The following is a 22,553-nucleotide window of genomic DNA, read 5'->3' on the forward strand; positions in this document are numbered from 1 at the left end:
AAGCATAAGGACTGGAGTTTGGGTCCCAGGTACACACATAAAGTCCAGGTTAATTGGTGTCTCTCTATAATCTCAGCACTAGGGAGGTAGAGACAAGCAGAACTCTGAAGCTCAGTGACAAGGTGACCAGACTCAACAGTGAGCTCCAGGTTCAGTGAGAGACCCTGTCTCAAAACAACAACAACAATGGAGAGCAACTGAAGAAGACACCTGACATCAACTCCTGGCTTCCATGTGCATGTACACACATACACACACACACACACACACACACAGACAGAGAGAGACAGAGACAGAGACAGAGAGACAGAGAGAGAGACGGAGAGAGAGAGAGAGGCAGACAGATACAGACATGCACCTGTATACACACACACACACATGCCTCTATGCACACACAACCGTATACCACACATATTTACACATAAAAACAATGAGAATCAGTAAATGTCATAAATAAGCAAAAGAGGAAGGAACACACATTATAAATATTCTTAACCTTCCCACCTCCCACATGCATAAATGTCCATGTAGATGCAAATATACGTGCAAGAAATACACACAGAGAGAGAGACAGAAAGACAGACAGAGAGAGATAGAGAGAGGGAGTGAGAGACTCTTTATTCATTTATTTTTATTGGATATTTTCTTTATTTATATTTTAAATGTTATCCCCTTTTCCAGTTTTCCCCCTCCCCCTGCTTCTATGAGGGTGTTTCCCCCACCTACTCACCCTCTCCTGCCTCCTTGCCCTTGAATTCCCCTACACTGGGGCATCAAGCCTTCACAGGACCAAGGACTTCTCCTCCCATTGTTGCCAGACAAAGCCATCCAAGAGAGAGAGACTCTTAAATCATTGATAAAATTTTAAAATATATGCAGATTTTTCAGCCCAGGATGACAGTAGAAAAGTCTCTTGAGTGCGGTATTTGTAAGGTTTTTGAGAAATCGTCCTAAGGTGCTTTTGAGAAAACCTTGGTCCCCAGCACTCTGCCCACGGGAAGCAGAACTGGCCTGGCTAATCTGATTCTGAGCTTTTGTAATATTACTTTTGGTTACAGAAGAGATGACCCAAGAGGGCCTGGTACACTAATAACAAATAGGTTAAGAAACCACCACTGCATCTGCAAAGGGGTTGTGAGATTCTCCCAGAGCCGATTCAAGCTGAATTTGAGAAATATAATATTTGTGTTTTGAATTAATCTAACAAAGTTTAGAGGGAGAAAAATTACCTGCTCAGTTTACAAAGTCGCTCCCAAGAGTCTTAGATTTAGATCCCAGGACAAAATGAGGCCAGGTATGAATTAATTAGCTCTGCTTTGCATGGAACATGAGCCTGTAGGGCTTCTCTGTGCACCAGCACAGGTCGTCCAAGGTGCATGCTCCTGAGTCCCAGCTCCCAGAGCCCCAGAGAAAGCTGACTCCAGCCCTGACTCCCATTTTCTTAGCATCTGCCCACATGGAGGCTCAGGGCAGGACTCTTGACCTCACTAGTCAGAGGAATGAAGGAGCAAAAATTCTGCCAATCCCTCTTCCCTCTGTTGAAATTCAAAGCAAGAATTCTGCTGTTACAGTTAATTTGCTGACAGGGCCCTAGTGGAATCAGACATCTGAAAACTGAGGAGACAAAGCGAGCCCTCTCCTACTCTGAGGAGTGTGCCCTCTTCTTACCACTTCTGTGGAAGGGGATTGTACCCTCTCCCATGAGAGAGACATATAATGAGACTGTAGCCTGAGGTTCCATTTGCCTAGGCCATTTTAAGGTAAACACATCACTTTGTTTTAATTAATCATATTTTCTTTCATTTTAAAAATACCCCAATTTGAACAATATAATTTTGTGGTCACCTCATAGTAACAAATCACTTTCATAGCTGACCATTTCAAAAAGGTGATTTTAAGTCTGGCTGACAATTATGGCCTTGGTGCTGTTGATGGTATCATACTCGTCACTGCCACCACCACAGCTGTCATCATCATCATCATCCTCACCACTGTCATCATCACTAGTACCATCACCACCATCAACACTATTACCACCACTAATTATCATAATCATCACATCACCCCCACTCCCACAACCATTACTATCACCATCAGTGCTATCACCAACATCATCAATAATTATCACTATCATCACCATCATTATTACCCCACCACCACCAAAACTACGACCCCATCTTAATCATTATTAATCATCATCACCACCACTACTACCATCATCAGAATCAGCACCAGTGTAATGATCACTATCATCATTGCTACCTATACAACCATCACCCTCATCCTTATCATCATCATCAATAACAACAATAACACCATCATCATCATCAACAACAACAATGATGATGACAACGACGGTTGGGCAAGAATAGAAGTCTGCAAACTGGCACAGCAAAAAGTTACATCAGACATTTGAATTCACAGAATTCCAAGCTGCTCCTCTCATATTCCTAAGCTATACTATGTCTGGCCTCTTGTTTCACATCCTTAATAAGAAAAAAATATTAAAATGGATTCCTCTTAGTGTTAATAAAGAAGAAGGAGGAGGAGGAGGAGGAGGAGGAGGAGGAGGAGGAGGAGGAGGAGGAGGAGGAGGAGGAGGAGGAGGAGAAAGAAGGAGAAGGAGAAGGAGAAGGAGAAGGAGAAGGAGAAGGAGAAGGAGAAGGAGAAGGAGAAGGAGAAGGAGAAGGAGAAGGAGAAGGAGAAGGAGAAAGGAAGGAGAAGGAGGAGAAGGAGAAGAAGAACAATTTCCATGAAGCCTCACTCTATCAGGACGTACTGTGTTAAACAAGAGCACCATTGTCTCTAATTGATAAAGAGTCAGCTGTGGAAGCCTGCCTCCTTCACCCAAGATCACACTGAAAGCGTAGCCTCCAATCCAAAACTAAGATGAGCTGATTTCAATGTGGGCCCACTATTCCATCACGTCCCTCGCCAAATGGAATACAATTTTTACAACCCTTGTAAATATTTTTAACTTGATTTACTATAATTTATGTGAACGGGGTTCTCTCTGCATGTGTGTTCACCATATGCATGCCTATCGGATCCCCTGGACCTGGAGTTACAGTTATGAGTCTCAATGTGGGTGCTGGCACTCGAACCCCAGTCCCCTAAGGAGCAACAAGTGTTCTTAGCTGCTGAGCCATCTCTCCAGCCCAACCTTTTGTAAATTTAAACTGTAATGTCCTGTTCTTCCTGACTACTACCACTGGGAGAGGAGTCACGGAGGTCTGGCCTGAGACACTTTACTCCACAAGTTGGTAAACTGAATCCTGTGTCTGAAAAAATGCCCTCTTCCTAGCTTAGGGAGCTCTCTGGCACTCCATTTGTGAATATTTATCAGAAATACTCCAGGACCAGAGCGTTTAAGCAACTTGGACTATGTTTGCCCTGTTCTGCCCATGGATCTATTTTGTCCATACATTTATTTATCTCTTATTGAATAATAAATTTACTAAATGCTAACAGTAAACACTGAGAGCAGATACTGCTTCTAGACTCCATGCTGAAATATGTGCACAATTAGTCCCTTTAATCCTCATAAAACCTCTGGAGGCACCTTTACTCCCTCATTGTATGCTATGCACTTGAACCTTGGAGGAACTTGCTTCACAAGTGCAGGGGCCGTGATTTCAGCCCCCCAGCTTCTGACTCTTAGGGAGATCCATATGTCAACCCCAGAGCAGTTCTGCACCTGGCACACAGCTATTACCCTCCTTGGCAGGACTTTTAGTTCAAGTTCTAGAGACGAGCTGATCCCCAAAGAAGGACACCCACAAAGCCTGCATCATCTGTCGACAAGGATCATCATGGGATGAGGCCTTTAAATCTTCAGTTGCATGGGATTATGGGATAGTAGATGTGACAGTTTCTGAATGACCTGTTCCCCAGTTCCATGTCCCTTCTTCGGCTCTGTGTAAGGATCACAAGAGTTAACCCCCAGGCTCTTTCTACAAACTCCCAAGATCTGGCCTATGACATCTATTTAAGTCAAGAAAGACTGTGCATCTCTCAACTGCAGTATTTGTAGAAAATGGCTTTATTGGGGGAGTGTATTTTTTTTGTCTGTTTCTGGTTTTTTTTTTCCTGGTCTTATTGTTATACTGCATGTAAAGTATTACCAGCTCAGAAATTCACATTAATTTTAGTACTGAGAGAAATTTATCAAGTACTTTGGTATACACTACAGATTTTCTTCCATGATGTATACACAGCTCTTTTTCTAAATAAACACTTGGTCATTTATGCATGCTTTTAACTGCTATCTTCTTTCATTTTGTTTCTGTTGTTCTGTTTTGTTTTGATGAGGACTCATGTGTCTCTGGCTGGCCTTGAACTCTCTATTCTGAGGATGACCCTGAAGTTTTAGGGCTAAGGATTAAGCCTAGGGCTTTATGCAGGCTAGATTTGCTCTCTTCCCTCTGAGACATATCTCTAACCTTGTTGCTTGACTTTTTACAATAAATATACAGTGAGCATGTCAGCGTGAATGCACATGCTTTGCTTACTTTATCTTAAGGGTTATTTGGAAAAATTGATGTAGCATGTTCCATTTTATAGACAGTAAGTCTGTTGTTATTAACATCATTTGGATGAACATCATATTCTGTGGACCTTTTAGCGCCACAGATACTGCTTTTCTTCTAGAACAAGTTAACTGGAATGCTTGGCACAGATTTTAAGGCCATTGACACTAGTTGCTAGTGATCCACCCAAAAACTTTGCACCAACTTACGCACATCCCCGCTTGGTGCATAAAGGTCCCCTCTACTGCATCCTCAGTAATAGCTCCAACATCTCATTTCTGAATGAGTCTCTCTTTGAAGCTTTTTATCACCACATGAATGAGAAGTTAGACCCTGCCATGAATGAAATGTCCACTTCTCCACATAGACCTTTCCCCAGCCACAGATGAACAGGGAGACCACAGAAGGCTGAATGCCACCCGTAGTCACCTGGAGGTTAGTGCCCCACTAGTGGGTTTGTCCAAGGGTTGGGGTAGAGTGCAGTATGATGATCTTGCTAAGGGCTCAGCCTAGATGGCTGGCTCACTTTTAGCCCTGCCTCATTTCTCTTTATTATAATCCTTATCTGTTCCTTCTTTCTCATTCATTATTCATGCATTGGAGATTTCCAGGCCAAGACACTTCCTCAGATATCCAACAATATAGATAATAACACCAAGGATAGCTCACAGACATCTCAGATTCAATCTCCCCAATCCAAGCTCACTGTCTCCACTGCTTTCTCCAAGGCCTCTTCCAGCACCCATCTTTCCTCTAGAGGGGCCCATGAAGTGAATAGTACCTCTATCCTCCCAGATGCTGGAGAAGGGAAACCTAAAAGTCTTCCCTCACCTCTCGATCCCCACCCCACCTATCATCTGATCATGAGACCCTAATCAATCTTCAATTGATTTTGGTGTCTTCAATGCCTCAGACACCCCCCTTCTACCTCCAGACCCCAGTCTAAACCAGTAGATAGCTGTTATTACCTCTGTGGGAATTGGCTTGATGGGGACAGAAGGCAAGAAAGAATTAGTCTTTCTAAGCACCTGTTGCCTGGTTCTGGAATCTTGTGAATGGTCATTATGTACTTGAGAAATACAAGCAATAGATAATAACATCACAAGCCCACAGATCAGGAAACTGAGGTTCAGCTGATGAAGCTCCTTAAGGTTGTGAAAGTCTGAGTAAGTTAGCTTTCTGTCGTGGGCTAAATGACAGCCTTCAAAACGTGTTCCCATGTCCTGTGAGCATGACTCTAATCAGCAAAAACCTTTATAGTTTGAAGTCAACAATCTTAAGATGGAGAGAACCTGGGTGAGCCAAGTGAGTCCCATATCCATTAACAAGTGCCTTTATGAGAGAGACATAGAGAGGAAAGTGCCATCTAAAGAAAAAGGAGAGTGAATCAGCTCTCAGTGAAAAAGCAGAGGAACAGAGAAGCCACCGGAAGCTGAAGGGACAAGATTCAGAATGGCCCCAGATCCTCTGAGAAAGCATGGCCCTGACAACCCTTTGGTTTCAGACTTCTGCCCTCTAGAGGCTGATAAGAGTAATTGCTCTCGCCTTAAGCTTCAAGTCTGTAGTTCTTTGCTCTATCGTCAGCCTTAGCCAAACTACAGGCTCTCCATGCCTCAGTTTTCTCACTTAAGAACTAAGCCTGTCAGTACCCAGAAGCCCTTTAGAGCAGCAGCTGCCACGTGATCAGAGCTCTCTAGGTTGTATTTATTAAGACTCTTAAATAGCATGTGACCTTTACCTGGTAACAATAGTCTACCTCAAAGCTGGGTTAACATCTTTCATTAAAAAAAAAAAAAAAGCAAAGTCTATAGAGTCCAGCTCCGTGGACTACTGATCCTTGATTGGCAATCTTGGCATAGACAAGCTACAACCTGCCAAAGGCAGTGTGGTTGAAAAGCTGTTGTGTGCTCTTCCCCTGTTAGAATGTTCTGGACTGGACAACGAGCTAAGTGAACAACCCTTTCTTCTTTCCCTGATTGCCTATGGTGTGGCAGGCCGGGCTGGGATGAGGGACCAAGTGGCTTCTGACTAGTCACTAAATTGAGTCATTTGTGAGGGTAATGAAGCCATACATAGTAACAACGCAAAGGTGAGTAATTAGTGCTCGGAAAGATTTAAACCTTAAATCCCTCTCCTTCACTCCAGCCCTTGCTAATGAAGCCAGATAAAGGGTGAAAGCCTGTAATTACACCGAAGTAATTAGAATCTTACTTAATAGAATGCTTAAGGCAGGAAGCCCAAACCAATAGATCACCCATTGGTACCGTTACCCATTCTATCCTTCTAAATCATTCTCTCCCGGATGCTCCACTTGAAGCATTGGTTCTTAGCCTTCCTAATGCTGCAACTCTTTAATACAACTCTTGTTGGGTGAACCCTGACCATAACATTATTTTTGTTGCTTCATAGCTGCAGTTTTGCTACTGTTGTGGGTCGTAGTGGAAATATCTGATCTGCAGATGGTCCTATTGAGATCCCTGTGAAAGGATCCTTCAACCCCTAAAGGGGTTATGACCCACATGTTGAGAGCCACGGGCTTAAAGTCTAAAGACTATACTTAGTTTGTCTAAGCACACAGGCACACTGCCACCCTCTCTCCTGCATGCTCAAGACAGCTCCAGAATTGTGTTTCTCTAGCGTGACCTCATGGTACCCACCTCTAATTCCAGCTACTCAAGAGACTGAGGCAAGAGACTCTCAAGTCCAAAGGCTACCTGAGCTACAGAATGAGTTCAAGGACAATCTGGGCCACTTACTGAGAGCCTGTCTTGAGATAAAAAAATATAAAATTGAGGTAAAAGGATGTAACACTCAGGGATTTTTAAAAAAAAAAAGTTTTAGCTTTAGTGGCCAAAACCAAAGATAGGGAGGCAGGTTGTGACTCTCTTAAGTCCTACAAATTTTCCTCCTTGGTGAAGCTCCACCAGAACAATTTAGTTTAAAGGTCTCTTTAAGTACATCTTTAAAATCTGATCACATTATGCACTGTCGTGAGAATTTGGGGGATTTGGGTTCTTTTAAAAGACACAGAAATATTGTAAGAATGTGTTTTGTTTTGATCTTTAATCCCAGTTGAGGGATCTGGAGCTGCTTCAGACTGTCCACAGCAGCTGGCTATGATTTGCCCCGTGCTCTAGCAGGGGTCTGATTTTGTCAGCCGCAGATAGTTTCTGCAATTGTGTGACAGTTGGAATTCTGGGGGTTCTTCAGAGAGTATGTACATGCTAGGGACCCCCGGAGGTGGGGTAGGTTGTTGTTTGGTTGTTGTTGGTCCTTGTTGGCCTTGGTTGGTTAGTAGTCATGCACAAAGAAGAAATAAGGAGAAAAAGGAATTAGATATCCTGACGGCAAAGATCAAACTTGTCCCAAGGAACTTGACTCTCCATCCCTCCCCCTCTCTCTCTGTCTCTCAGTCTCTCTCTCTCTCTCTCTCTCTCTCTCTCTCTCTCTCTCTCTCTCTCTCTCTCCTATCCTTTCTCTCCTATCTAGTGTTAGAGTGATGAAAGGGTGGAAGGAGGGTGGAGAACAGTAGAAGAAGGAAGAACCCACAAAGTAACAAAGCCAGCCACAATGCACTGAAGTTATTTGTCTGACTATTCTTAATTTCTAGTTCAAAGAAAAGGAGATGGGATGTATATACCAAGTCCATCCGTTCTTGGTTGAAAGCTGCTCCCTAAAGTGTAGTTCTTCCCACTTCCTGTTTTCTGCGTCTGCGGACAGGAAATATGAGTGACAGGCATTTTTCTCTTCCTCGGTGACACAGACATAGGCCAGATTACACCAGATTAAAAGCAGATTAAAGGCAAGTTTATTAGGAGTCAGCTCTCGGATGGGTTCATCGATCTCACAGGTGGAGGACAGTGAAGTCACATACCTGGGCTAAAGCAAGGGAGTTTTACAGAGCTTAGGCAAGAAGTGATGATGTGCCGGCTAGGAGCTGGGATTGTGTCTATACATGGTCAACAGCTTGAGCCCCTGTGCAGGCACTCTTGGGTGGGTTGACAGAAGCACAGAGATGAGGAATGATGGCAGGTTAGCCCAACATTTTCTCCAAATGGATGGGGAGTTTCTTCTGTGGGGTTGGGAGAAGGAGTGCAGATAGCATTTACCAGCTTGTGCAGGAAGTGAGTGGGGTCCCAGCCTATCATTCTGACTTCTTTGGGTATAGGGGCACCAATTCAGGTCTGGCTACTTCCTGCTGAAGAGGGAGGGCTGTGGGAGAGTCAGGAGTCAGTGGGGTCCTGCTCAGCTGGTGGGTGTAGAAGCATTTGGTTGACCTTTACTTGGGAAACCACGAATCTGTTTCTGAAGGAAGAGAAGCAGGCAAGGTTGCTAGGAGAAAAATAAATAAATTAGTATCACGAGCCCTATGAACCGGGCTAGCCATGTGAGAGAGAAGACTGTCAGACAGAATGGAATGGAGATGTGTCCTGAGAGAGCAGCAGAGGAATACCTCCCCCCCCCCGTGTGTGTGTGTGTGTGTGTGTGTGTGTGTGTGTGTGTGTGTGTACGCACACATGCCAGAGATCCAAGTTGAGTGCCTTCTTTCACTATTTTCTACCTTATTTTGGAGGACAAGGTCCTTCACTAAACTCAGAACTCACTGGTTCCTCTAGACTAGCCGACTGGTCTGCTCAGGGATCCACCTTCCCCTGCCTCCCCAGCACTGGGATTTCTGGCCTGTACTGCTGTACACAGCCTTAGTACATGGGTAGTAGTGACTGGATTCAGGTCCTCATGTTTTGCACAGGAAGCACCTTACCAACTGAGCTCTCTCTCCAATCCTGGGCACTGTCATTTCTTTCTGCAGCTTCCCTCCATCTTATGTGTTTGCTACTACAATTTCTCGGACCACATCTACCAAACAAACAAACCAACAAAACAAAACAAAAAAGCATCCTGGCAGTTTCATGCAGCAGACAGGGAAGCTGCCCAGACCTCTCAGGCTTCCCTTGTAGAGCTGGTCAACTTCCTACAGCCACACTTGATATCTCTATACCTGAAGGCTTTGAGTGGTACTAACTGTAGACCAGGGCTTTGTTCTCAGGAGTTTTGGATTTGGAGAAATCCTTTCCAAAGTTTCCCCACCCACCACTCTTTGACCTCAGGGACACTGTTTGACACGTAGGACACTGTGTCACAGGCCTTGGGGGCTCTGGCTAGGCTGGGAGATGAGCAAAGCTGAGTTTAAACCCAACCCTCAGTCACCCCTGGGGTGCCTGTTACAAAATTTATCCAAGTTGGACCTTTCTCAGACTTTAAGCCCAAAGCACCTTTGTTCTATGACCTTGCTTCAGTAAATGGCCAAGAGAGAACATTCCTGATGTTAACGTTCTCCATGATCTTAAATTTTCTACTTAGGTTTCGTTTGAACTCCCTTCTATCCAGGTTTGTTGGGAACTATGCTCTCGTCTCTCCCTCTATAGCCAATATTTCACAGAGATGTCCTACTAACAAGTATGGTCATGCCATCAGACCCCATTGCCTCCAAGGTCTCGGATCCTGAACCCAAGTCCCCTCCTTTGGCCAAGCCCTGCCTCCATCTTCCCCCTTCCTCCTTTTCCAGCTGCAGTGGCTGCTCCGAACCAGGCTGTTAATCTAACCCTCCTAAGGTGTGTACAAATCATTTGTCTGAGAATTTGATTCAGAGTCTGAATATTCAGCCCACTATGTCCCCCACATGGCTCTGGGACCACCACCCAACTCCCCTCTTCCTTTCAGTTTGCCTGAGCTCCAGTAAAGCTCTGAAAGCTCCCACCCCCAACCCCCACCCATTGGGCAATGGCATACCCACTCCCACATCAGTCCCGTCCACACTGCACAGTCCAGCCTGACGTGGCAGGGAGGCCTCAATGCTCATGTACTGAGCACAGCAGCCTCTCCAACACTCCTTAACAGCCCATCACTAAAGGGACGTCACTCCTGTCCCTTTAAGAACTATGGCTTTCTTAAGCCTATGCCTGGGCCACAGAACTGGTTTCCCCTCCCCCCACCCCCCCCCCACCTTAGGCCCAATCTTCAGCCACGGATCTCCAAACTTGTTCCAGCTACTACTCCAGCAGTCCCACCTCCTCAGGTCATGCCTTGGAATGCAAAAGTCATAGTGACAAGGACCCACCCTGGCTGCAGCTGACATTTGAGGCCAACAAATAATAAGGTTTGCTTGGCATCAAGGCTAAAGGGGGTGCACCTGTCACAAGTCCTTGAATTTGATTCCTTTTACCCTGTGGCAGGGTCACAGCTACAGACCTCTGCATACAGCAAGAGGGTGGTATACAGAAAGAGCAAATAGAAGCTGAAGCCCCCTGGCTTAGCAAGGTTGGAGCAGAAGGACATTTGCACCACTAGGAATATGGTCTGCATCCAGCCCTGGGCCAAGGGAGAGCAGACTCCTCCAGTGAGGATAACACCAGTGTCCAACAGCACAGGTCTCCATTTTCAGTAAGCCCAATGTTTACTGAATAGTGCCCTTTTTTTTTTTTTTTTTTTTTTTTTTTTTTTTTTTTTTTTTTTTTTTTTTTGTAAAGTCCAGAGTTTCATTTAAACAAATAGGACCAAAGCCTGGAAAGCAAACATTTAAGCCAGTGTTGTAGCAAGTATATAATCAGCTGTATTTCAAAAATAGTCATTTGGAGACCAGACGTGCATTTGTCATGAGGCTGCTTGTAGTGAAAATATTCTCAGGATTCTTTTTATAATCTGCTTTGAAATTGGTGCAGTAGCAAATATTTATTGAATATCTTCTATGTGTCAAACATTGGCTCATACGCTACAAAGGTGGAGAGAAATCCATTAAAACATATTTATAATATTTATTTTACTCTGTTTTGTTTTGTTTTGTTTTGAGACAGGGTTTCTTTCTGTAAGCCTGGGTGTCTTGAATCTCACTCTGAATAGCCCAGGCTGGCCTCAGACTCAGAGATCCACTTGCCTCTGCCTCCCAAGTGCTGGGATTAAAGACATGCACTGCCACTACCGGGCCATATATTAAATAATTTTAATTTAAGTAAAATTGCATCACTTTCCCTGGACTTTTTTCTCCTCTAGCTCCTCCCAGCAACTGTCCCTTGAGCCCCTCATATGTCCTCCACTCAGGTTGATAGCCTCATTTTCTTTGATTATTTTTCTATTATTGGTATTTATATGTGTGTGTTTATATATTTATATATGTATGTGTATGCACAACTATGTATAGATACAATCTGCTGAGTCAGTTTTTGCTGTCTTTGTGTATATGGAGTCAAAGTTGACCACTCTGCATTGGACAACCAAAACCATGCTGGTTTTACCCACGAGCCCCAAGAACGGCAATAACAGTGATGGCCCATTGCATGTCTATCATTGTTACCATGGAAGCTTTGAGACCTTAGTTATTATTTATTCCTGGAAGCTGGGTTGGAGGCCTAGAGACTATAGAGTGAGTCATTGCCTGTTTGTTTAGCCACTTGGACCCCAAATGCCCACTTCCTAGTACACAGAGGGCAGGAGATGGCACACAGTAACTGGCTCTTCATATCCTACAACTGCAATGTTGGTGTGTCTAGATAAGCCTGGAAATCACAAAGGGAGCTGAGGGCAATGGAGCCTCACAAAGAATGAGTATCTGAGTTTTATTTCTAGTGCCCAAGTTAAGGAAATAAATAAAAGCCAAGAGAGGACGCATACACTTGTAATCTTGGGAAGGCGGAGGTAAACAGATCTCCGGGACTCACTGGCCAGCCAGCAGAGCTGAACTGGTATGTACCAGGTACATGAGAGACCTTGTCTCAAAAACTCTCAGCCAAGATTGCCCTCTGACCTCCATGTGCGTGTGCAGCCAAATACACGTGCAACTGCACACATAAGAACATGTGTACCCACCCTCACCAGACTGAAGACAATACACCACAGTCCGACTTGGCTCCCTGTGTGCTGACTTCCCGTAAGTCTGCTTGAGGCATGAAAATGTGGATCTGGTAAGATCCAGCCTGTGGGGACAACCCACCTGCACCTGTGAGTGGCTATTAGAGTCCTTAAAAGTTCATTGGGATTAACTGGAACCCGGGTAGGTAACTAATGTGGACAAAGTACAAGAAGGATAGAAAGAAATGCCTCTGGATAGCAGATTAACCTGGAAAGTAGGAAACATCTCCCGTCAGATGTTGGCCCACTTGCTGCTCACAGATAATCGCTGTTTGGTCATGTATGCATCTTGTGCTCCCCACACTCCTGCTGCAAGACTCATAGGAAGAAACTCTGTGTTCCGTGAAGTCTGGTTTCGCATATGCCTATTCTTAGCGTCTGGCCCAAAGTCTCTCCTGTAGCGGGGAGAAGATGACTATCTACAGAGTTAAGGCATCTGACATGTTGGTGCTCTCTGTAAGTGGGAGCAACCATTGGTGTGACCAGCATCATGTTGGAAGTAGTCTTTGCTCTTCAGACCACGACCGGATGAGCACCATGAACACAGGAACCTGATGGATCTGTCACTCTGCGCAGCCTGAGAATGTTGTATCTACGCTTCTCGACTCTGACTAGAATGTTCTGTGTTTTCACTACTCTAGCAGAGAGACGAGAAACACACAGTGTGAGAATTTCAGAGAATGGGTTGTCTCCAAGCCTTACACAGTGCCTTCTTCTCCTACCTTTCTGTGATTAACAAGAAGAAAACAATTACCTGAAAATGTCGTAACTTTACAAAAGCAAGCAGTTATCATCTCACGATTCCTTGTTTCTAGAATCAGGGTGTGGCTTTTCTAGGTCTTCTAGATAAGGGTCTGTCAAAGATGAAGTTAGTGTACTGCTGTCCCTGGACTCAGCTTAGAGGTGATTTCCTCCTGGACCCATGAGCTCAACTGTTGAAAGGAGCCATCACCTCCTTTCTGCATCATGAGGCCTTGTACTGGGCTAACTTATAGTTCAGTTATTTGTGTCCCCCAGAAAAATATGAGAAATGGGGGTTCCCAACCATATGTTCTCTCTCCACTCTTCATGTGTGCTGATTGGAAGCTGTCACTGTGCCCACTCAATGGAGGGGCTCACACAATAGCATAACACCAGGAAGCTAACATCACTGGGGACCATGTTAGACAGAGGCTGCCCACCAAAGAGTGTGATATTGCTTCCCCTAAGCACGGGCACAGCACCCACTCGATTCTCTTAACTCCTTTCCCCTCTGGAAGTGGCTTATGTAGCCATCCCTGCCACAATGTCTTGTCAAGCTTGCCTTTCACAGTAGACAGAAAGGTGGGGGCAATCAGAGGGACAAGCAAGTTCTTCTAAGAATAACTTCCAATGTGATGACATAGCTGTTCCTGCATGCATAGACAGACACTGGGTCATGAAGAGCACCCAAGTTACTGCCATGGGCTTGTCTGAGCATTGGTTTCCTGATGAGACAAATAGCTCCCTGATGGATATATTGAAAATAGAACCCCAGAGGTCACAGACCTAGAAGTTCCATATTTACACGTCCTTCTCCCAGCACCTACTTTGCAATGATTTGAAGCTAATTTCAGATGATTCCAAAGCCTTGTTCCTGCTATCTTGATGTTCACTGCCCTCCTCGTTCTGATATGAACGTCTCAACAACAATTCCAACGCCTCCTAAATCCCCTTTCTTCCAGCACACACTGAAGGGAAAGTAGAGGCTAATTTGTATTCCAAGAGACCCAGGAACAAAGCTGGACTCATAAGTGGACATAGATGATTTCAGATGGAGCTGTCATCGATGAAGCATTTTACGGAGGAGAATGTTTAAAAAATAGGCCAGTAATCACATATGTAGCATCTTCTTTCTGTTTCCTTCTGCAGATTGTATCCCAGAGAAAGCTTTCCAAGTCTTTGCTGAAGCATGGGAACACAGCGGGGAAATCCTCCATCACGGTAAGCTGGCCCTGTAGTGGCAACAGGTGTCAGACACCGTGCACTCACCAATCCAAAAGAGACTCTAGAACAGTGCCTCTACCTGATGGGACCTAACTGAACTACCCATGGCTTCTCTCTCTCTCTCTCTCTCTCTCTCTCTCTCTCTCTCTCTCTCTCTCTCTCTCTCTCTCTCCCTCCCTCCCTCCCTCCCTCCCTCCCTCCCTTCCATCTTTTTCTTTCTTGGTAAACTATTTTGATCCTTCTATCCTTAGAGAAAATGGGAAGGAAAGTAGGTTTGAATGGGAGAGAGATCACTCACTTCTACTGAGAGTTTCTGCAATCACAAGATGAGAGTATGAGAGAAAAAAGGTTAACGTTTTTGAACACAGTAAGAATATGGAATTGGCTAGGGTTTTCAGATCAGCAAAGTGCTCTCTGTCTCTGTCTCTGTCTCTGTCTCTGTCTCTCTCTGTCTCTCTGTCTCTCTCCCCCCTACAAAATACTTTTATTGTAAAAGCATTTAGTTCAAAGTTGGTTTGCTGCCCAAGAAGAGGCTAGCCTGAGCAATTTTCATTAAGGAACAGATTGGAGCTCTGTTACTTGGTTCCATAGACAGTATCTAGTTCAGCAAATTTAGTCCCAATTTAAAGTAAAATAAAATAAGATAAAATAAAATAAATGCCCCAATTAATTTCCTTTGTGACACTAGTAATGAATAAATCTCTCAACAGTTAGTGAGTCTAGTGATTTCTTAAAGAAAAGGCACGTGCTTTTTAAGGATTTTGGTTGGTTGGTTGGTTTTTTTTGGGAGGTGTTTGTTTGTTTGTTTTGAGACAGGGTCTCACTATATTGCCCCTGGCTGACCTAGAACTTGCTATGTAGATTAGTCTAGCCTGGAACTCACAGAGATCTGGCTACTTCCACCTTTTAAAGGCTAGGATTAAAAACATACATTACCAAGCCCAGCCAGGAAGCTTTTCTTAGTTGCTCCTCCTGATCTCTCCACCTACAGCCTGGGTCCCATCTCATACTTCACACCCAGAGTTGGAAAGTTAGTCACCCCACTGCTGTGTATTCTCGTGAGCTCCCTTCCAGGGCTGGAAATAGTGCATGTATGCATAAGGATTATGGAGAAATGTCTTACCCAATGTCTGTGATTGTTCATTTAGAGATCAAAATGACCCACATGTGCTGATAGGCTCCTGGGCTGAGCAGCTCCTCTGTGTGTTTTTCTCTTAGGTGATTGCTGAAGAATTATCGGGCAATGACGACTACGTGGAACTTGCATTCAATGCACGGAAATTGGATGATAAGGTAAAACGGTCCGCATTGACCTCACTGAAGGAAGTAATAAAGCCAGGACACACAGTTTAATCAGATTCTTCCTTGCAGCTATTTTTCCCTTTCAACCCACATTATTAAACACATCAAAGACTTCAGAGAGGTCTGGAAGGTGAGGCTTTCCCCAAAATGGAGAAGCAGTTAAGAAGGAGGGGGAAGGGCCTGTAATTAACACATGACTACCTGGTATCTCATTTGTTACCAAGCGTTATAGGTCAGCTGTGCCCAAGAAAATATGACTTTTCCCCAATCATTAGGGCCATTCTAAAGGGAAAAAAAGGCTGTGAGGGGGAGAAGGATCGCACATAAATAATCATCGGTGTTTGCCAAGTTCAGGGTTACGGGTTTTGCATACACTGTCTCATTCGTCATTTGTACAATTCCCAGGTAAGGGGTTGTATGATTGCAGGTGAAGGAAGAGATTAGAAGATGAGTAACTAGACTAAGTTTCCCCCGTGTCTCAGTCCAGAGCCTCTGAGTAACAGACACCAAGGCTGGATCAAGACACAAGGATTGTATCTGCAGAAATTCCACTGGGTTACAGAAAGAAAAAGCTGGGGGTAAATTGACATGAGGAAATTCTGACCCTCAAGGAAAGAGAGATGAGCAAGTATGGATGGAAAGTCTCCTAGAATGCTACCGAGACCAAGAGAGTTTCATCAAAGCCATTGGTAGGTTCCAGAGCTCTGTCTCCCAGCCAAGGGCCTGCCTTAATGTCCCCTATGTCCTTTGTTACTGGACCGAGCAGCTCTAGGCAGCCTGGCCACAGTGTGAATCCAAAGATGGACATCCAAGTTCAGAAGGCTGTAACCCTCAGCTAGCTCCAGTCCCTACAGAAGGAGTTTACAAGGTGTTTCCATGGCCACTGCATCCTGATAGTAAGTGGTCAACCTGAAGATCCAATCCCATGTCAGGCTATATATGTGTGTGTGTGTGTGTGTGTCAGTGTGAGTATGTGTGTACGTGTACATGTGAATATGTGTGAGCACATGTGTATGAATGTATGTGTGTATGTATGTGTGTGTGCATATGTACATGTATGTGAAAGTTGTGTAGGCCCTACACCTTATAAAAGTTAGACCCCCACCTTCACCCTATCATTTCTATGATTTCCTTTCAAATGTACCCTTACGTCAGAGGCCACATCACATCAGGAGTTGTTGACCCAGGACTCCATCTTCCTCGAGGAAGAATCAGTTTTCACACTCACTCTCTTATTTATCAACTTACTCCGCCATTCATCATTCATTTGCCAAACTGCACTGGGTGTCTGCCAGATGAAGATACTATGGAGGGGACGTGCTGTCCTCGCCACAGCCTGGATATCATTGTCTAAGTTAAATACAAATAAAAAAACTACATGAGATATAATGTGCTGGTGATGCAGAAGATATAATTAGTGTATGAATAAGAGTGTCTGAGATATCAAACTTTAATCCTTATAAGCTGCATGCGTGTGTGTGTGTGTGTGTGTGTGTGTGTGTGTGTGTCTGTGCATGTGTGTGTATGTGTGATAATATTCAAATATTATCCCTCAGGAGCCATGGATCTTCTTTTTCAAGACAGGCTGTCTCCCTGGGCTTTAGAGCATACCGATTATGCTGGACTGGCTGGCCAGCAAACCCCAGAGACCCCACTGTGTGGAGATTATAGACCCGTCCTACCAAATCTAGATGTTTTTCTTCTATTTATTCTTTGGATTTTTTTTTTTTTTTTTTTTTTTTTTTTTTTGCAGACATGTATCTGTATCATACCTACCTGACTCTCTCCCTTCGGGACCCCTGCCAACAAACATTTTCCTCCCAAGTTCACTTCTTTTTCTAAATTTAAAGAATTATAGCCCACTGAATCCAATTAATGCTGCCTATACACACACAGGTGTGGAGCTATCCACTGGGGCAGGGGTGCTTACTAATAACCAATCCTCCACACCCACAACAAGGCTATTTGCTCTCCAAGAAGCTATCAACTGCCAATATCTCAGCTAACAGTGTGGCCTGGGGAGCCCCTCCCACTTCAATATTAGAATTGGTTTGGTTTGGTTTGGTTTGGTTTGGTTTGGTTTGGTTTTTGAGACAGGGTTTATCTGTGTTAGCCCTGGCTGTCCTGGAACTCACTCTGTAGACCAAGCTGACCCCAAACTCACAGACATCCACCTGCTTTTGCCTGCTGAATGCTGGGATTAAAGGCATGTGCTACCATGCCTGGCTCAACATTGATTTTTATTCTTCTCTCATATATTACATCCTGGGCACAGTTTTCCCTCCCTCCTCTCCTCTCAGTACCCACCCCACCCCCAACCCATTCCTCCTCCTTTTGTATTCAGAAAAGGGCATCCCTCCCTTGGGTATCAACCAAACATGGCATATCAAGTTGCAGTAGGACTGGGTGCCTTTCCTTCTATTAAGGCTAGACGGAACAGGCCAGTAGGAGGAAAAGGGTCCCAAAAGTAGGTCAAAGAGTCAGAGACAACCCCTGCTCCCACTGCTAGGAGTAACTGGCTTGGTTTTGTGCAGATCTTAGGAAGACAACCACAGCCATTGTGAATTCATGTGTGGAACAGCCACACCGTGTCCAGAGGAGCTCATTCCCCAGTGTTCCTTCCCACGCCCCAGCTGTTACAAGCTCTCCATCTCACCTTCTGTAAATTCCCCAAACATGGGGGTGGGGGTGGGGGGAATGGCTGATAAAGATGTCTTATCTATGGCCAGGCACTCTCAATCACTTACTCTCAACACTTGGAGTAGCTTTGAGCCTCTACATGAACCACCACCCATTGTAGTAAGAAGCTTCTCTTCCCAAAGTTGAGAGCAGCTCAAGTCTATGATGTAAATATGAGAGCAACTCGAATCTATGATGTAAGCATGAGAGCAGCTCGAGTCTATGATGTAAGCATGAGTGCTTGAATCTATGCAAATCTATGATGTAAGCGTGAGAGCAGCTCGAGTCTATGATGTAAGCATGAGTGCTTGAGTCTATGATGTAAGCGTGAGAGCAGCTCGAGTCTATGATGTAAGCATGAGTGCTTGAGTCTATGATGTAAGCATGAGTGCTCGAATCTATGCGAATCTATGATGTAAGCGTGAGAGCAGCTCGAGTCTATGATGTAAGCATGAGTGCTTGAGTCTATGACGTAAGCATGAGAGCAGCTCACGTCCTCTAAGTACCTCTAATTTGTTCTCTCAGTGGCTGATGTTACAGCTCAAGGGTGTCTTGAGATTTATTCGTGGCCCTGTTGGCTCTAAAAAGCTTCAACAGTTTCCCTTTTGTTGTCATATGAAAGAGCTTCTGTCACATTCCACATGGCTCTCAGAGGTTGCTCATGCCTGGCATGTGGGCTGGCCAGAGGCTGGGCTCAGCCAGGATAGCCAATAGAGTACCTATATGATAGATGTCCTACAGTGTATCTGGCTTCTCCCAGAAAGAGTATCTCAAGAACTAGGTAGGAACTTTAAACTATTTGCTGACTCAATCTTAGAAGTCCTATACCACCAGACATAAGCTAGCTGGGAATTAGACTTGAGTTCTATGGGAGAATGGCACCACGTTATAGAAAATATATGTACACCAAACATTGTGGCAGCCATCTTTGGAAATGTGACCTTCCATACTATTTTTTGCTAGATCAGAATAACACAGTACAATTCTTTTCTTCCACAAGTAGAAAAAAAATTAGTTTCTGGAAACTCTCAAGGAAGATTTCTTTCTAGCTTCTTAGCTTTAAACAATTTTGTAACCACTTACGTGGTCATCAGATATATTCCCTGGCTAGAAATCAATGACTAAAAGCATCTATCAGACAAATAAGTTCTTGGGTTTTATTATATTAGTGAGTAACATTAAAGGAACTGATTTCCACATACATTTAAAAATTATAGCAGAAAGGGGCTGTATCAAGTTAATACAAGTCGCAGAAAATCTGAACTCCCAGGCATTTAGTAACTCTAGTAACCTGCCAGCATTTAAACACCACAGGTTAAAAACACACTGCTCTGTCTACCTGCCTTCTTTTGTAGATGGTAAATTGGAATTCTGAGATGTGAAGTAGTTTACCTAAAGCAACAAGTAAGTACAAAACAACAACAACAACAACAAAAAAACCAAAACCCAAAACAAACAAATAAAAATTGGGGACAGAGAGTGACCCAGTGAAGTTCCTGGTTCACATATAAATTAGGTGGCTTTCAAGAGGTAGGGCCCTTGGCTCAGAGAATCAGGAAGCCAGGCAAAGGAGGCTGGGTATATATGATGGAGGTCAGCAGTTGTCAAAGGGAGGTGCAGTATCCCTGCCTGCTTCCACAGGAATCCCTAAACCTGTTTCCATAGTAACACTAAGACAGCTTTTCTCTCTATTCTCACTCTCTCACTCCTGAACAATGAGTTGTTCCAGAGGGTGACTGCACCTCTATGAGTACAGGACCAGATGTAAGAACCAGAGCTCCAAGCTCCTCTCCCTCTCATTGCAGTCCTAAGTTGCTGTGTACAAACCTTAATAATACTCTCCTCACTAGCTTCTTGAATTTGGAAAGTACATTTACTTTTCTGATTAAATGTTACTTTGTTACCCTTTGTGGGTTTTGTCATAAAAAAAAAAAAAAATAACGTACCAAGTGAATATTCTTCAAGGTGTAAGTTTTATATCATGGCATTTATTATCTAATACAACCCACACAAAATATCTGGGAGTCCCCAGTAGTTTTTAAAAATATAAAGGAGTATCCAGACCAAATGTTGGAAAGCCATTGTCGTGGGATTCACCAGGGAGTGCTAAGTACATTTGCAAATCACAGTGATAAAAAATGTGTCTATTTGTGGGGGGAGGGGGGAGTTACCTTTTAGCTTCCTTTATGTAGCTTAGCAGAGTATGAGCTATCTAACAAAGGTTGAAATCTTTGAAGTCTGACAGGTAATTGTCATTAAGAGCAAGCAAGTAAAATAAATTACATTTGTGAAGGGTATCTTATTTATCTAATGTTGACATAACTCACTTAGTGGAGAGACAGGCTTTAGGCTTTAAAGCGTCTTTTGTTATATTAGCATGCAGTCATTATAACAACAGGCAGTTGCCGATTAGCCTACCAGGTAGGCACACAAATACATGTATTAACTGCTTTGGAACATAAAAGCTAACAGGGTGTTCCTTCACCTCCCTTCCCTGAGAAAGTATCCATGCTGCTATAGAGAAACTGCCCTTTCCACTGGCCTCCACATCTGCAAAGGTTGTTGTTGCAGACTGTGTTTTAATGGTTCATGACGCTAGCTTGATGGAGTGGTGGGTGACGAAGCAAACATGTCTCTAAAATAGAGGTTCTCAGACTTTTCCTGTGAAGAGCCAGATGGTAAGTAGTGTAGGCTTTGCGAGCCATATGCTCTCCGTCCCTATCACTGGGCTGTGCCTTGAGGCATGAAGACAAACATAATTGAAACATAAATGGAGAGGCATGGCAGTAGTCCAGTAAAACTTTATTCATAAAAACAATGGCTTTATTCGTCTCCTCTCATGCGGTGGTTGGCTGACTCCATTTTTACTGTGATATGAAATCTCTACTTGCTACCCTGTAGTGTCATGGTTCTTGAGTATGACTGCCTAAAAATGGGGACCCAGTCGGTGTAAATGATGGGAAAATTATGGTTACTGAGCCATCCCGAATGTACCAGGGGTCAAGTATCTTACCCACACCATCCATAAGATGCTGACTGTATTTCTAAAGGTAGGCATATGTATTTCTGACTTACACACAGAGCCCAGGGAGCTTTGCCCACAGACCCAAAGCTAACTAATCATATCTAGATATGATAACTTTTTTCTTCTAGTTCATCTTGGAATCAGTGTTCTGGTTCAAAGACTACTGCTGTAGATATGCGCTGTTCATTTTTCTTCTTGTTTCTTTAAAATATGTATTCTTCTATAAAACATGTTTGCTAAGTAACAGGTTCCACGTGATTTTTTTCACGCGTGTTTGGTTTTAGCTGATTCCCTTCTCCTATGCATCCACATATCCCTGCTTCCCCTTCCCTGCTCTGTGCCTCTTGGTTGGTGGAACTAGAGGTCTGTTCATACATTCCCAAGGCTCTACCTTATACTCACAGAAGATGTACAGAGGAGAGCAGAACATGGCTATTAAATTGGTGAAAGATCCTTTCAGGATAATTTGGCTCTGGATTTGCAACATTGCAACTTCTTGCACATCATTGAAGTTCTAATTAGTCAATCAGCCTTGGCAGACACAGCTTCTGTCCAGGAATCCCCATTCATACCCTGAATGGTGTTTTCTAAATGTGAAATAAATTAGAAAATTTGAGTATTCGTCCAAGTGAAGGTGACAGGATACTGAATTATATAGTAGAGTATAACTAGATTTACCAAACTCCTGTTGATATTGGGGGGGGGGATTGTAATATATTCATTTCAATTGTAATATAGAAAATATCCAGAACATTTAGGTTGTTTATATATCTTTACTAATTTATTCTTTTTCTCTCTCCCTCCCTTTACTCCCTGTTTGTAGGATTTTTGATCATACTGTAAATCTCTCTCTCTCTCTCTCTCTCTCTCTCTCTCTCTCTCTCTCTCTCTCTCTCTCTTTGTGTGTGTGTGTATGTGTGTGTGTGTGTGTAAAGATAACTTTCAGGAATCCATTATCTCCTATTACATTGTGTGTTCTGGGGACCAAAAGGTCCTTAGGCTTGGAGACCAGCACCTCGAGTCACTGAGCCTTCTCACCTGCCTTTGAGTTGCTTGTTTTAAAGAAGGGGAGTTGCGATACAAGGAGAAGAATTTTTAACTTTGGGTTTTGCTTCTCTTCTTAAACCTCCCCCTGATCTTTTAGGAATCCC

The 22,553-nt window shown here is 43.8% G+C and overlaps 1 protein-coding gene across 4 annotated transcripts in view; it reads left to right on the forward strand.

The window, feature by feature from the left end:
• Cpne4 (copine 4) overlaps positions 1-22,553 on the forward strand; it is a 457,007-nt gene that overhangs the window by 323,041 nt on the left and 111,413 nt on the right. For all 4 annotated transcript variants that reach the window (XM_076917257.1, XM_076917258.1, XM_034484438.2 and 1 more), the window contains exons 4-5: positions 14,322-14,393; positions 15,615-15,689. In XM_076917257.1, the coding sequence (XP_076773372.1) occupies positions 14,322-14,393; positions 15,615-15,689 (147 nt within the window). The remainder of the gene's footprint in view (positions 1-14,321; positions 14,394-15,614; positions 15,690-22,553) is intronic.

Source organism: Arvicanthis niloticus, chromosome 21, assembly GCF_011762505.2.
Source record: "Arvicanthis niloticus isolate mArvNil1 chromosome 21, mArvNil1.pat.X, whole genome shotgun sequence".
In the NCBI taxonomy this organism is placed as follows: Eukaryota; Metazoa; Chordata; class Mammalia; order Rodentia; family Muridae; genus Arvicanthis; species Arvicanthis niloticus.